This window comes from Melanerpes formicivorus, unplaced genomic scaffold, assembly GCF_026170545.1.
Source record: "Melanerpes formicivorus ecotype bairdi unplaced genomic scaffold, bMelFor1.0.p_v2 SCAF_112, whole genome shotgun sequence".
Taxonomy (NCBI): domain Eukaryota; kingdom Metazoa; phylum Chordata; class Aves; order Piciformes; family Picidae; genus Melanerpes; species Melanerpes formicivorus.
In genome coordinates, this window is record NW_027142464.1 from 769,979 (window position 1) to 785,269 (window position 15,291).

At 64.0% G+C, this 15,291-nt stretch overlaps 2 protein-coding genes across 3 annotated transcripts; both read right to left on the reverse strand.

Annotated features, from left to right (window-relative positions):
* Positions 1 to 1,291: 1,291 nt before the first annotated feature.
* On the reverse strand, positions 1,292 to 5,893 carry CNP (2',3'-cyclic nucleotide 3' phosphodiesterase). 2 transcript variants are annotated; one of them, XM_068166966.1, is made up of 4 exons: positions 5,792 to 5,893; positions 3,258 to 3,927; positions 2,635 to 2,777; positions 1,292 to 2,168 (listed from the first exon to the last, which is right to left on the reverse strand). In XM_068166966.1, exons 1-4 carry the CDS (start codon positions 5,792 to 5,794, stop codon positions 1,716 to 1,718), a joined length of 1,269 nt encoding a protein of 422 aa, XP_068023067.1. In that variant the 5' UTR covers positions 5,795 to 5,893; the 3' UTR covers positions 1,292 to 1,715. The 2 variants fall into 2 exon arrangements, with proteins under 2 accessions (XP_068023067.1, XP_068023068.1); XM_068166967.1 differs by lacking the exon at positions 5,792 to 5,893 and adding an exon at positions 4,107 to 4,536.
* A 304-nt stretch (positions 5,894 to 6,197) lies between these two features.
* ODAD4 (outer dynein arm docking complex subunit 4) lies at positions 6,198 to 14,347 on the reverse strand. The gene is made up of 12 exons (XM_068167026.1): positions 14,213 to 14,347; positions 13,683 to 13,814; positions 13,396 to 13,549; positions 11,684 to 11,745; positions 10,611 to 10,767; positions 9,543 to 9,767; positions 8,487 to 8,694; positions 7,939 to 8,025; positions 7,517 to 7,713; positions 7,261 to 7,361; positions 7,034 to 7,109; positions 6,198 to 6,437 (listed from the first exon to the last, which is right to left on the reverse strand). The coding sequence occupies exons 1-12, from the start codon at positions 14,330 to 14,332 to the stop codon at positions 6,220 to 6,222; spliced, it is 1,737 nt and encodes a 578-aa protein (XP_068023127.1). The 5' UTR covers positions 14,333 to 14,347; the 3' UTR covers positions 6,198 to 6,219.
* Positions 14,348 to 15,291: the final 944 nt, after the last annotated feature.

Consider the following 15,291-nt stretch of genomic DNA (forward strand, 5'->3'; position numbering starts at 1 on the left):
CGGGAGCCATCCTGGCCGGGGGCTGCTGGGGAGGGGGAAGGTTGAAGCCTTGGCTGGGACAAAGCCAGGAGGGATGGGGTGGGAAAGGCCCAGCTGGAGGGGGGAGCCCTCCCCCCAGGGCCTGTGCAGGGCTGGGGAGGGTCAGAGGTGCTGGGGGGGGGGGGTGTGCAGGGAGGGAACCGTTGGTTACAGTGAGAATTTGTGTCCCCCCCCCAGCAGCAGGAGGTGCTGGGGGGAGCGTTGGAGAGCTCAGAGTGTTCCCAGGCCAGCCCCAGCCTGCTCCTGGCTCTTGTGCCAAGCGCTGGGAGCAGAAACTCCTCCTGCAGAGGCAGCCTGGAGCCTCCCCCAGCCCAGCAGCCACTGGGCAGAGTCAGCACACAGAGGGTTAACAGAGTTAATGTCACTGCAGGGCACCACAGCCAGGTGAGTCTAAGCTGCTGTCCCGACCTCAGCTGTTAGTTGTGTTACAGGGCAGTGGTGCCCACAGCTCTGCTGCCCCAGGCCTGGCCCCCAGCAGGGGCAGAGCTGCTCTGCAGCCAGGGTTTAGCTTTGAGCAGAGAGGTTACAGTTATGGGGCCCTCACCTCCTGCCCCCAGTGCAGCTTACTGCCAGCCTGGAACATTCAAGTGCATTAGAGAGGAGAGGAGGAGAATCCTGCAGGGAGCACAGGGCTGTGCCCCAGCCAGGAGCTGAGTTGCTATCAGATAAGGTGGAAGAGGCCTTGGCTGCTCTCTGCCACCCCCTGCCAGGGCAGGATTGTTGCCTACAGGACGCTGGACTTGGCCCAGCCTGCTCTGGCCCTGTGCAGGGCTGCAGGAGCTGGGTGCCTGTCCTGGGGGCTCCTGGGAGCAGTGGAGGTGGAGCTGGGGCAGAGCTCAGCTGGCTGCAAGAGGGCCCACAGCTGGGGGGGGTCTCACCCAGGACCAGCTCCCAGGGCAGCTGGTGGCAGCCCCTGGGGGAGGGAGATGTGGCACAGCTGCCCTGGCTGTGCCCAGGCCCTGGTCTGCCCCTGCTCACAGGCAGGAGCTGACGATTGTGGTTCCTAGGGACGTGGGCAGAGACCAGAGCTGACCTTGCTCCGAGGAAGGAAACAAGCAGAGCCCTCAGCTCCTGCTCTCCAGAGCTCTGCCCTGCAGCAGCTGCTGCCAGTGAGGGGCAGGGGGGCAGGCAGGGACTGCTGCTGCCAGCGAGGGGCAGAGGGGCAGGGCAGAAGCTGCTGCTGCTGCCAGCGAGGGGCAGGGGGGCAGGGCAGAGGCTGCCAGCGAGGGGCAGGGGGGCAGGGCAGAAAGCTGCCAGTGAGGGGCAGGGGGGCAGGGCAGAAGGCTGCCAGCGAGGGGCAGGGGGGCAGGCAGGGACTGCTGCTGCCAGCGAGGGGCAGGGGGGCAGGGCAGGGCAGAGGCTGCTGCTGCCAGCGAGGGGCAGGGGGGCAGGCAGGGCAGAGGCTGCCAGCGAGGGGCAGGGGGGCAGGCAGGGCAGAGGCTGCCAGCGAGGGGCAGGGGGGCAGGGCAGGGCAGAGGCTGCTGCTGCCAGCGAGGGGCAGGGGGGCAGGCAGGGCAGAGGCTGCTGCTTGTTTTCTTCCTTGTTGTGAGGCCAAGAAGCTCCCCAGGGGCTCGGTGCTGGGGCAGGCAAAGGGCTGACTTTAGTACAGGGAATTATTTCTCTTTAAGGGTTACAGAGGTTACTGACCTAAAACTCTCCAGAGCAGCCCCCTGCCCCTAGATGATGGTGCAGGAGCTGAAGGCAGAGCCCCTCTTGTTGGTGCTCTGCGTGGGCACCAGTTTGCCCTTCCCGTAGTACCCTGAGAAGATGGCCCTGACCTCCAGCCTCTTGGCCAGGGCCAGCAGCCACATCCCGTTCTCGAAGTACAGCAGCCTGCCCCCTCCGATCTCCCCCACCTGCTCCCCCTTGCTCCCTGCCTTCTCCAGCTTCACGAACTCCAGCAGGTCGAAGCCAGTCTGCACGGCCTCCACGCCGTTGGCGCAGCCCAGGGTGATGTGGGCACGGCTGCCCTTGGGCAGGCTGTCGGTGGGCAGGATCTTGTCGGCGTCCCCAGGCCACAGCAGCAGCTGCTGCTCGCTCAGCTCCACTCGAGCACCAACAGTTTTTGTCGTGACGAAGAGGGCAGAGATGGAGAGGGTGAAGCCTTTGCCGTAGGAAGCCCTCACGGCCTGGCACGGGAGGGAGAGAGGCACAGAGGGTGGCTTTAGGGGGGGCTGCAGAGGGTGGCTTTAGGGGGGGCTGCAGAGGGTGGCTTTAGGGGGGGCTGCAGAGGCTGGGGGCAGGGGGGCTGCAGAGGCTGGGGAGGAGGGGGCTACATCCCCAGGGCTCTCGCTCTGTGGCACACCCGAGGTCCTGCCAGCCACCAGACCGTGGCCTGGAGCTCCTGAGCGTGAGCTGGGGGCTGGTGACATCTTCTCCCCCTTACACCCCCCCAGGTCCTAACCTGAGCTTACCTGGTCTGAAAGCTGGAAGCTAACTGCCCTGATCCCTGCTGGCTGCAGCCAGGCTGCTGGGGACGGCGCTGGGAGCAGCAGGGGCCTGACAGGGACCAGGCACCCTGGCCCAGCTGGGACTCTGTGCAGGCCGTGGGGGTGCCCTGGGTGCCCCTGCCCGGTGCCCCTGCCCCGCTCTCACCTCCTGCTGCGCGTAGTCCTCGGCGCCCGCGGCCCTGCCGAACTCGGTGTACTTGGTGGTGCAGTGCAGGACCCCGGGAGGCCTCTTCACGAAGTAGCTGGTGAGGTCGATTTTGATTTTGGGGTCCTCGATGGCAGAGGCAACTGCAAGGAGAGGCAGGGAGGCTGTCAGCAACCCCCCACCGAGGTCACCCCCCCAGCCCAGCCCCAGCCCTGCTCTCTTCCCCAGCCTGGCCCTCAGTTTCACCTCTCTGAGCCGAGGGGAGATCAGAGCCCTCCTTCCACCCAGGCTGACAGAACACAGAAGCCTCTCTGCAGCTCCAGGGCTCAGCTCAACCCCAGTGCAGGACGGGGTGAGGTGGCTCAGCCCTTCCCTGACCCACCCTGGGGAGCTTAGCCTCCTGCTGCTGCCCAAACCCAGCTCCCTGCAGCCAGAGCTGAGGAACGAGGGCAGGGGGAGGGTCGTTGGGTTGTCTTCTCTGCCAGCAGCCCCTCCACAGCTGTGGGGAGCAGGTCAGGAGCTCTGAACAGCTTCTCCTTGCTCACTTCAACCAGAGATTCACCAGGAGCTGAGGTTAGCAGCCCAGCCCCAGAGCAAGAGCCTGAGGCCCCCTCCATACGTACAGTATTTGCTCTCCTTCTTGAAGGCCTTGAGGCTGCCCAGCTCGTCCAGGAAGGCCTGGCCAGCCTTCCGCAGCACCTCCGAGCTCCTCTTGCTCAAGAACCACCCGAAATACATGGGCAGGAACTCCTTCTCCAGGCTGGGCTTCATCTTCTTCAGCTCCTCGGCCGACAGCTTCCACTGGTTCTTCTCCTTCAGCTGGGAGCAATCCACCCTCCAGGGGGTCTTGGGCTCGGCGAAGATGACCTTGTACCGGTACTTGTCGGCGATGTCGAAGAGCTGCTCCAGCCGCTCCCGCTCGTGGTGGCTGTCGTCCAGCACGATGACGCTGACCTCCCGCTTGCAGTACTCCACCAGGTCCTCATCCACCTTGGAGTACTCCTCGGGGAGGCTGCTCCTGACCACGGGAGTGATTTTGTAGCTGTCGACCGAGATGACCTTGCAGGCATCCTTGTACCGGTCCTGGATGGCCTGGGCCAGGGTGGACTTCCCGCTGCCGGGCAGCCCCCGCAGGATGAAGAAGGTTTTGGACTCCTTGATGGTGGAGATGGTGTCCTCGTCGTCCAGGAAGGGGAACTGCAGGCTCTCAGGCCTCTCCTTGGCGGCCTGAGCAGACATCTTCCTAAAGATCTTGGGCAGGAACGGGTGACTCTTCTTGGAGAAGCCTCTGTTCTGCAACGCAAGGAGAAAACCTTTTGCAGGCTGGCAGCAGCCCTGCGGCACAACCCACGGCATCAGGACCCCCTCCCCCGGCCTGCCCTGGGCTCTGCTGCCCTGCTCGGTCAACCACCTCCCAGCCCCCCAGCGGTGCCCTGCGCCAGCAGCCTGGGCACCAGCTGCGGGGGTCTGACCTGCGGAGCTGTGTCTGCAGCAGCCTCTGGCCGCGGTGCTGCCGGACCAGGAAGGGGAAGTTTCACCACCACGTGGCAGCAGGTCAGAGGCGACCAAGGTCCAGCCCGGGCAGGGTTCCTCCAGTTCCAAATCTATTTCTGAGCGCTCAAAACAAATCCTTTGCGGCTCCCAGCGCAGCAGGCTGCTGCGGGGAATTCCGCCTGCAACAGGAGACCCAAGTCCCGCAGGCTGGCAGCTGCTGCCCTCTCCCCTCCAGCTCAACACAAACGGCCGCAGAGGGCTTTGGGGCTGCCCAGGGATCCTCCGTGCCCCCAGGACGCTGCCCCTCAGGGTGCGAGCTGTCCCTCTCCGTGCTCCAGCACCCCAGCCCCTGGGAGCGGGGATCCGGGCTCCTCCTGCGATGAGGAGCACCTGAGACGGCTTCCGGGAAGCACAAAGCCCTGCGGCGGCTGCGAGCGGAACACGAAAGTGAAAGCAGCCCTGAAGGAGCTGCTGCGCCGGCGCCGCCTCCGCAGCGGCTCCCGTGCTGGAATCCCAGGGTGGCTCCCAGCAGGGTCTGGAAGGGAAGGATTTCTCCATCTGTGCAAGCTTCAAGCAGCATCGCGGGGGCAGCAGTTGGGCGACCTCTCCCCTGTCGCTCCCCAGCTGCTTCCTGGCCCAGCCCTGCCCAGGCAGTGCCCAGCGCTGTGCCCGCGGCCGCTGCCAGCTTGGCTTTGGGGACAAAATCGAGAGGTCCAGATCACGTCAGAGAAATTCCCTTTCCCGTTCGCAGGGTGAAGCTGCTGTGAACCCCAACTCCTGCAGCCGATGAACTTTCCCCTCTCATTCCAGAACGAGTTCTGCTTTCTGGAACCAGGCTCCCACCGCTTCCAGATGTGCTGTGCCAGCTGCTGTGCCAGCCCCCAGCATCGCGGTGCCTGCTCCCCAGGCTGCTGCTGGACCCAACCAGCGCCTGAGCAGAGAGAGGTTTCCCCCAGCTCCCTGGGACCCCTCCGTTCCTTCCCCATGGATTTGGGGCTCCGAAAGCTGCTGCTCCTCACAGGGCGTCTCTGGTGTGCCCGGGGGGCAGGGCTGGGCCAAGCTGGCATCGTTGCGGCCGAGCCCCATGTCCTGGGCGAGGGCTGGGGCTGCGGTGGGCATTTTGCTGAGGGCAGCTGCTGGCGCTGGAGGGACTGAGGCTGCTTTTCAGAGGCGCAAACAAAAGAACAATCATGGAAAACACCCCCCGGGGCCATTGTTCGGCCGCCAGCTCGGAGCATAATGGAAGCCTTCATGGGATGGAGCCACGTAGGGCCCGGCCGGACAATGGCCCCACACAGCCCCGCGGCGCTGGGCTCCGGGCTCCGGGGCGGACAATCCCCCATTGAAGCTGCGCCCCCGGCCCGGCCCTCCCCGCCGGCCCCACAAAGCTGCCGCTTGTCTCCGGGCTCCCCGCGGTACCGGGGCTCGCGATGGGTGCCGGAGGGTGCCGTGTACCGGGGCAGGCGCTGAGACCCGCCGGGATGCAGCCGCTGCACCGCGGTGATTCCAGGGCCGGGACCGGTCCCGGCTGCAGCCCCGCGACGCCCGGTCCCGATGCCCACGTGTCGGCGACGCCGCCGGCGCTTCGTCCCCTCCGCGAAGCCACACCCGGGAGCGGTCCCGGTCCCGGCCCCGCTCGCAGCGCACCCCCGGCCCCACTTACCATGGTGAGGGCAGCGGCTCCGGGGCGGCCGCCGGTGCGGAGCGGGGAAGCGGCTCTGGGGCGGGCTCGGCCGCAGCCCCTTTCATAGAACCGGGCCCCCCCTTCCCGCCACCGCCGGCTCCGCCCGCGGCCGCGCAGGCGCGGAGGGGCCCGGGGGGGTACCGGGAGGGAGCGGGGGGCCGGGCCGGGCCCTCCCCTCGCGCGCTGAGGGGGTGCCCGGAGCCTCGGTGCCCCCCGCCCCTTCTGTTCCCGTTACCCGCGAAGGGCCAGCGGAGCCGGTACGAGGGGCAGCGCCGGCGGACGCGCGGTACCGGCGCAGGTGCGAGGCAGCGGCTGCCCGGGGACGGCCGGGAAAGGCTCTTGTTTGCCAACCGAGCGCAGAACAACACCCGCGGGCGCTCCCCGTCTCCCCCGGGGCTGCTCCGCGTCTACCGGCTCCTCCTGCTGCTCCCCTCCCTCCGCCACCCCACGGCCCCCGGTTCTTTGTCCCTCTCCTCCCTATCGGCTCCCGGTTTCCCTGTCCAGCTCCTGGAATCTTCTCGGTGCTTTGCGCTCCCCCAGCTCAGTCGGCGTTGCTCCCTTTCCCCTCTTTCCCTGCCCTTCTCCGAGCTCTCATGTTTTCTGCTTTCCCTTCTGCAATCATCACCTGGGGAGGAAAATGCGAATTTAAGCCAAGTTCCAGCAGAGAGAGATCAGGGCACAAGAAAAAAAGCCCCCTGGCACCCCCCACCACAGCCAAGGGCTCCCAGCTCCCCTCTGCTTCCTCGGGACAGAGTCAGGGCATGGTCTGGGCTAGAAGGGACCCTCAGAGGGCACCTGGTCCATGTCCTGTCCCTCGGGACTCGGCTGCCGTCGGTGCGAGGTGCTGAGCTGCACGGCACGGCCGCCGTGCCCGCACCCACCGCCCCAGCCCCTGCCGGGCACAGGCACCGCGGGGCCGTGCCGCCACCTCCTGCCCGGGCACCGCGGGGCCGTGCTGCCACCTCCTGCCCGGGCACCGCGGGGCCGTGCCGCCACCTCCTGCCCGGGCACCGCGGGGCCGTGCTGCCACCTCCTGCCCGCGTTCCGCATCGCGGCCGGGGCAGCGGCCAGCGCCGGTTCAGCACCCGGAGGAGCTCCGCGCTGCGCCGGCTCTGACGGCAGCTGCTGCTCGGAGGCCCCAGCGCTGCCGAGCCCCTTCGTTCCCCTTGGGTCACTTGGGCACTGGGCCTGTCCTGGGCCACATCCTGCAGGTCCAGCTACCTGTGTACCAGTGAAATGTCATTGCTGCTCCTCCCTCGTCCAGCTCCACAAAGCTTTTGCTCGCCTCATCCAAGGCCTGCAAGCAAGCAGGGTGGTTAATAAAGCTCCAGCAGGGCAGCTGCCTCTTTCCCTCTGGTCTCTGCTGTCCTTTCCAACCTCCCCAAGGTGAGTCCTCCCCACTCCCATCCCTTAGCCAACATCTCCTCCCCGGCAGGCTCCACACTCACAGTGGTGATGGCCTTCTGGGCAGCTTTGTTGCCAGTCAGCTTTGCCTTCTCAAGGGCTCTCTCAAAGGCCAGGATGGCAGCCCAGTGGTCCTCCAATTGCACTGGGACAGAGAAGGTTGATTTTAGATGATGGCAATCAAGTACCTGAGGAGAGGCCTTGCTCAGAGGTCACTTTGGCTGCAGGGTCACTGTGATGTTTGCTGCAGGACCCTGACCAGCCAAGGCTCTCCCCAGCCCTGTGCCAGCCCCTCTCTACCTTGTGCTTCTGCCACCAGCAAGGTGGCATGGAGCTGCCACTCGACATCTCCCTCTTGCTCTGCTGCCTTCAGGGACTTCTCTCCATACCCTCTGGCTGCTTCAGCTCTGTTCAGCTGCAGGTAGCACTGGCCAAGCTCATGGAACAGCCAAGCCTTCTCCAGGCTGGATTTGGCCATGGGGATCTTCTTCTCCCAGCTGCAAGCAGAAGGTGAGGAAGGCAGGCAGCTGCCAGCTGTGCCAGCTGTGCCAGTTACAATTTCAGCCACTGGTTCCATAACCAAAGGGTTCCAGGGGCTGCTGGCATGAAAAGCTTCACAGCTCTGTGTTCAGTTTGCTGATTCCCTCCCCTTGTGACTAAGCAAAGAGACAACATCTGATCCCAGCCAGCCCTGTGCCTCTGCTGCTCCCCATGGTACCCACGTGGCAATGGCCTCCTGGAACCTGCCAGTCCTGGTATAGACTCTGCCAATGTTGTCGAGGGCTCTGGACACAGCCTCGGGCAGATTGCTGCGTGGAGGAGAGAAAGGAAGCAGTCCCTGAGCAGCCTTGCCCTGCTCCGGGCCTGCCCCAGCCCCCTGCTGGCTCTGCTGCTCGGCCTGGCTGCAGGCTGCGTGCGGAGAGCTGGAGGGAAGAGACCTCTCAGCCTGCTCTCGGGCTTTGAGCTCAAGAGACAAAAGCTGCGCCGCGCAGAGCCTGAGGAGGGAGCCCACGCTCGATGCAGAACTGCTGGGACCTGTGTCCGCTATAGCTTCAGCTGGGAAGCAGCTGTGCCTCATGCTCTGGGTCCTGTCAGCTCTGCTTCGGGCTCCTGGCGCTGCAGAGCTGATCCTAAGGGCAGGCAGCTCGGGCAGGGCCTGGCTGCTGCACGCTGCCAAAGCTCCAGCTGGGAGCTGCAACCTGGCCTCAGCCTGGCACACCCCAGCAGGTCCTTTCCTCTCTCTCCTCTGTCCAAGCCTCCCAGCACTTACTTCTGCTCAGCACACTTCAGGTCCATCTGGTGGCTCTGCAGGGCTGCCTCCACCTGTCCCATCTGCAGCTGGGCGCTGCCCATGCGGCTGTGGAGGCTTCCCAGCAGCTCAGCCTTGTTGGGCAGCTCCTGCTCTGGGCACCTCTGCACCGTCCTTAGCACACACTCAGCTTGCTGGCAGCCTTCTCCAGGGCAGCCCCCAGCCAGCACTAGAGACAACAAGGAGGGGAGCTCAGCACAGATGTGGTGATGCTGGGGAGGGAAAGCTAACTTGTGCAAGCCCCAGCCTGGGAGAGGTCAGCTCCCAACCCCTCTCACACTCCTGCCTCCAGTCTCCAGGAAATGTGCCCTTGGCACCTCTGGCCCTGCTGGAAACCCCTTCCCTTGCAGCAGGTAAGGGGAAAGGACTCTGGTCACAGCCTGCCCTGGCTGTGGAGACGCAAAGGAGAGCAATGAGCATTGTGGGGAGGTTTTGAAAGCTCTCAGTGACTGCAGCAGGGCAGCCTGGGCTGGGTCCCCACCCAGCTGAGCTCCCTGTGACCTCCTTGTGCCCATGGGTTTGGGACATTTCTGACTCTCTCCTCACCCTGCTGTTGTAGCACCAAAGAGCTGAACTGCAGCAGCTACCAAATGCTTTCCCCTGGGTTCTGAGCACCAGAAGTGGATTGCTCCTTGCTTCCACACAGCTCTTGCCCAGCTGCTTCAGCTCCCTGCCGTGGTGTCAGAGCTGTGGCCATGGCTGACAGCTGCTGGTGACCAGCCCAGAGGGGTTTGCTGCATGCAGCAGTGGCCTGCCTGGCTTTGATCTCTAAGTGGTGTCCTGAAAGCCACTCAGCAGGGCCCCAAGTCCAGACAAAGCCGAGAAAGCCAAGGGCTGGGCGGTGTGGCTGAGGCGGCGCTGGGGGAAGAGCAGGACGCAGGACCAAGGCCTCCCCAGCCCTCCCTGCCGGCCTTGGCTCACCCCTCAGCTGCCTCTGCTCTCTGCTCTGGGCTCACTGCAGCAGATACCTGCAGGTGCCAGTCCCCACCCCTCCCTGCCCCCAGCCAGGACACCTACACAAGTCGATGTCCTCCATGGTCTTTGCCAGGTATCTGCCAAGCTCTGCCGGCCGCCTCCTGCCGCGCCGCGCCCGGCCCTGCCGCCGCAGCCGGCGCTCCCGCAGCCGCGCGTACAGCGGCTTCTGCTGCCGCCAGAACTCGCTGCGGGCATCCAGGTAGGCGATGCCCCCCTGCACCAGCTCTGCCACTTTCACCCCCTGTCTTGTGCTGCTCTCCATCAGATCTGGAAGCAAAGCAGCAGAAGCCAGGCTGCGTTAATGCGTGCCCAGGGTGCGAGGGGCAAGCGGCGGTGCAGGGAGGGAGGGTTTGTGAGGGGCACCAAGGAGCTGCTCGGGGCTGGGCTGAGGGAGGGAAGCTGCTGTTACCCACTGGGTGTTGCCCTGAGCTGGGGCTGCTGGGCCCAGCCCCTCCAGCTGCTGTCCTTTCTGCTGACAAGGGCCAGGAAGGGGCTCAGTGGTGAGGAGCAATCAGCCGTCCCCTGTGGGGGCTCTGTGCTGGAGTGAATCTGTGCAGGGCTGGGGGCTGACTGCAGGAGGGGAAGGGAAGAGAGGTTTGTGTGCCTGGCAACCAGAGAGCCCACACATGATTACTGCCCCCAGGAGTGCTCTGAATCCTTAATTACTGCTCAGTGACTGGGCAAAGAGTTCTCCAGAAGTGACTGAGGGGACCCCACCCTGTGCCTAGCTCCACAGGGAGCTCTGCAGCTCGACCCTAGCAGCACTGGCAAGGAAACCACAAAGGAGTTACAGCCTCTTGGGCAACACTTCCCTCCTCATGCCAGGGCCAGGGGTCTGAGCACTGAGTCCTTGGCAGTGATTCTGCTTCTGATTTCACCAGCACAGATTGCTCTGAGCTGGTTTTGTCTCTTATCAGAGCCTGGCTCTGGAGAGGGAAGGAAATGTGCTCAGTCCTGGCTGTTGGGTCTGGTTCTAAGCCAGCCTGGGCCTCTCTCAGGACCACCACAAGCACCATGTGCTGTTTGAGCTTTGATAGCTGTGGGGAAGAGCAGTCACAGGGTGGGGGGTAAAAGGAGAAGAACTTTGAGTTAAATGCAGTGGAGAAAAACCTTTATCCTTGAGCAGCTCTTCCAGGTAGGCCTTGTCTGCATAGAGCTCCCCGAGGAGCTGCCGCTCTGCCCTTGGGCTCCTCACAGGCTTCTCTTTCTTGGCCCATTTTTGATCCTTGCTCACTTTGATTTGGGCTTTCTGATTTGCTTTTTTGCTCTACAGCAAGAAAAAAATGGAGGAAGTTTTGGGGGGCATCAGTGGGGAGCCTGAGAATTAGCAGAGCTCTGTGAGCAAACTTCTCCCTTCCAGCAGAGCCCAGAGCTAGGACCTCACCAACTCCTTGGTCATGAGCCACTGAGATTTTGCACCCAGTGGTGCTCCCTCGTGCCCAAGAACTGCAGGAGGCATTGAGGTAAGAGCAAGAATTAGTTCTGCCCAGTGGAGGGCTGTGGGCAAGGCAGCTCCCACAGGCAGGGGCAGAGAGGCTGCGAGAGGCAGGGGCAGAGAGGCTGCGAGAGGCAGGGCTCTTGCCAGGGCCTTGCTGAAGTGCCACACTCAGAATCCCAGCAATTAGTGCTGATTAGTTTCATCATCAAGCATCTCCTGACTCCAGCTGCAGCAGCAAGGAGCAGTCTCTGTGCTGCCCTCCCACCAGTGTGGCCTGTCCTGGAGAATTGAGGCAGCCCTGCGGTGGGACCGGCCCAGAGTGAAGCAACCAGGAAAGTGCCCAGCATCAAAACTGTGACCCTGAGCCATCAGGGGAAAGCAAAGCAAATATTGGAGATAAAAGTCCCCTGGCTCTGACCTCGGGGCTGTTACTGATTAGCCTTTGGTGGCCCAGCAGCAACAAGCACCAGAGAGGGGCTTGGGAGAGAGCTCAGCCTGGGCTTGGCTCCCGGTTGCCTTTCCCCAACCCTTCTGCCTTCTCCTGTCAATGTTGAGCAGCGTGAGCCAAAAGCATTCAATCAGCACTCCGGGCAGGGCCCCCCTGTGCTCCGAGGGCACTCCCTGGACCTGTGCCCTGTGCTCAGAGGGTACTCCCTGGACCTGCCCTGTCCACGTCCGTGGTGCTGCAGAGGACGCTGCAGACGGTGTCAGCACCACGGCGACCGCAGCTCGCTGCCGGCCCTACCTCTGCCTGCCGGCTGACGAAGCGCAGCTCCTCCGTGCACCGCAGCTTCACCGAGGATGGACCTGCAGGCACAAGAAAACCTTCAGCAGAGCTCAGCCACAGCAGTGCAGAGCCCTCAGGAATCACAATGGCCACGAATGTGCCCAGCCTGTCGTGTCCTGGTGGCGCAAAGCCTTCTGCCAGCCCTTCCCAGCAGCTGTCTGGGTGTGCTGGGAGCTCAGCTCAGTGCTGCTGCTCCTCTCAGGGTTTCAGGCAGCGCTGCACAGGGCTCCAGGGGCTCCCAGCAGCCTGCTCCTCCTGCAGAGATGTGCTGCATCCTGCATGCAACCAGAGGAAGGAAGGGACCACAGCAAGCTCTGAGCACAGGGCACAGCTCCCATTTCATTCTCACTCTGCCATCCAGTTCTGCACTCTGGCAGTGGAGGTGAGGATGAAAAGCAGCTCTCTGCTCTGGTTTGGGCAGAAGGGAGGAAGGAAGGAGCTTCACCTGCTCTGTGGAAGGGTTTTCTGCAGCTGGGCCAGGATCAGTGATGTGAGTGCCATGGGAGGCTGGGGGTTGGGGATCTGCCAAACAAAGCAGCTCTGGGGACCTGCCCTGGTAAGGTGTCAGCATTCCCCAGATGTTTAAAGGTCTGGATCCAACTCCAACCTGCTTCTGTGCTTCTTTCCCCTGCATCTAGGAGCTATGGCTGGGTTTCAGTCTGTTCCTTTGCCTCCAGTCCACAGAGGCCAGGGGCACAGCAGGCACAGAGCTGCTCCAGCTGAGAGGTGTGAAGGTGTTGAGGCAGCAGTGCAGGGAAAGCAGCAGTGATGGAGGGAAGTGAGCTGGCCTGGGACACTGTCCCTGGGTTTTCAGTACCCCCCAGGAAAGAGCTCCAGGCTCCCACCCCGCTGGGATGTGGCAGGCTGTGGCACTGGGGGTGGGCTGGGCTCTGGGAAGCCATTCCAGGCAGAGCAGAGGCAGTTGGATATCAGCAGGATCAGGACCTGGGTGTGCAGGGTGTGCCCTGCCTGGGCTGTGGGAGCCACCTGAGCAGGCTGGAACCAGCCCAGCAGGTTCCCCAGCAGCCAGCCAGGCCCCTGCTGCTCTGGGCATGTGTTGGAGGTGGCAGCAGTGTCCCTGTGCCCCGGAGCATGTCCTGTGCCTGCCTGCTGGGCTGCCAGAGCTCTGCTGCCAAGGGGGAAGGGACAAGTTCTCTGTTAGCTTTGGCCATCCCCAGGGCCTTGGCCTTTCCTGCCTCCTGCCAGGGGCTGAGCCAGGGGTGATGAAAGCAGAGCTACCCTGCCAGGGGCACTGGCACTGCCCTTACGCAAGGCACGTGGAAGGAAGCTGGGCTGGGGGCTGGGCCAGGCTCAGGCAGCAGGGAAAGTTCTGTAATGAGCCTTGAACACGAGGGTGAAGATCTCTGTGGGGCTGTGAGGGCTGAGCTGCTCTGCTCTGTGCCAACAGAGCCTTTCCATGGTGACTTTGGGAATGCTGCTGTCAGTTTGGGTGCAGAGCTGCAGCTGCCAGGGGACCAGTGGGGCATGCAGCCAAAAAAGGGGCAGAAAGAGAGACTTGGCACTTTTGGTGCTTCCTGATCTCACAGGAGAAGGGCACAAATCCACAAGCAAAGAGCCTCCTGTTGCAGGGTCCTTGGGGCGCTTTCTGAGCCAACACGGCCTCAGCTGTCCCCTGAACAGCTCCTGGGGACACAAAGGACACTTCTTACTTCCAATGCAGTTGACAATGGCCTCCTGGGCTTTCTCGATGCCCAGAGACAGCTTCTGCAGGTCTGGGTGCAGGCTGCGGCCTCGGTGGTAAAGGACCAAAGCAAACTCAAAGTCCCCCATGGTGTAGAGGGCTTCAGCTTTCTGGTAAAGTCCCTGGAACGGTGTGCAGGGGAAGAGAAGAAGAATAAACAAGGTGGAAAATACACAACACTGCCTGCCAGCCCCTGCCTGGCTCCCTGCCCCCCTCCCCCCCCCCCCCCGGCTCTCACCACTTCGTGCTGGTTACCTTGGAGAATGTTTTGTCACTTTGGAGAGAAGCTTCAGCATCTTTCAGGGCGTTTTCAGTGTCTCCAAGCCTCAGGTAGCACTTTGAGCGTGCCACCAGGCAGTGCTTGTCTCCTGGCCTCAGCTTCAGAGCCTGCGAGGCAGCAGCCAGGGACAGGTCACTGCTGGCTCAGCAGGACCTCCCCAGCTGCCCCAGCAGGACCTCCCCAGCTGCCCCTCCCCAGCCGCCCCTCTCTTTGGTGGAACCTGCTCTGCCCAGCCTGGCTCTCGATGCTGGATGAGGACGAGCCCAGCCTCTTCACCGCAGCTTTGTGCTCTCCTTGCTGCTCTCCCCGCCCTGCTGCAGCACTGCCCTCGCAACCCCCTCACCTGTCCCGCCTCTGCCACCTCCCCTCGTGGTGTGCTTCTGTATCCCCCTTCCCTTCGTGCCACCACTCTCCCAGCCACCCCTATGTGACCCAGGTGCCACCGACGCCCACGTCCCGCCGCGGCCGCCCTCCCCCGGTGCCACCTCCCCGCTCCCGCGCTCACGTTGCTGAAGCAGGCCAGGGCCTTGCCGTGCTCGCCCCGCCGGGCCAGCAGCGTCCCCTCGCTCATGAAGCTGGGGAAGGTGCCGGCCGGGACCTTCTTCTCCTCCTCCTCCTCCTCCATCGCGGCCGCCTCCGTCGCCTGGCAACCGCTGCCGGGCAACGACAACTTCCGGCGGCAGCCCCGCCCCGGCAGTGACGTCACCGTGGCGCGCCCGGGGCGGCTTCCCGCGCCGCGGTGCTTCCCGCGCCGCCGCCTCGGTTTGCAGCCCCTCCACGGAGACCCCCGGGCTGCCGTCGAGGCGGCGCGGCCGGAGCTCGCTTCTTAGGGGCGGGGAGCCGCGGGTGCTGGCCGGTGCCCACCCCCGGTGCCCGCCTCCGCGCTGGGTCTCTGCGGGGCGCAGCGGGGAAGCCCCGGCGGGCAGGTCACGGCGAGTCCGCACAAGCAGGGGCCGGCCAGAGGCGCGGGATAAATAGGACACGCGTGGGCGCTATGGGGCTTCTCCGCCAAATCGTGAGCAGGCTCCGAGTAAAGCCCCGTCGGAGCTCGCGGCGTCTCACGCTTCGTTTCTCTTGACCGAGCGTCCGGTGCCCGCGCTGGGTGGGCTTACAGCCGCGTTCCCAGAGCCCTGCGCTGATGGCTCGGCCAGGAGCGGGGTGCGGGGGCTGTCGGTGAAATGGCTCTGGAAGATCAGTGCTGTGAGTGCCCGGTTCCTGCCGAGCTCGGGCTGAGCCGGTTCCTCTGCTCTGGCAGCACCGGAGCCCGTGAGAAGTCACCGGGCAGCCCACGGCTGCTCCCTGCCGCTGGCATTGGGATGGTCCCTGCTTGGTGTCTGATGATGCCTGTGGTACCAATTCCCTCACCGGTGTGCAGCCCTGGACAGACAAATGATGGATGGGGAATGCTGCTGCTCCTCTCCTGCCAGAGGCTTCACCCTTGGCATTATCTCAACCCTGGGTGAGACTCTGCCAGGATTCCCCTTGGAATCTGTTTGTTCTGCCAAGTGGCTCAGGGTGGGCACAGCGTCTCCATCCTGCTCTGAGCCCGGACAAATCCTCCTCTCCACGGGGAGCATGGGCACT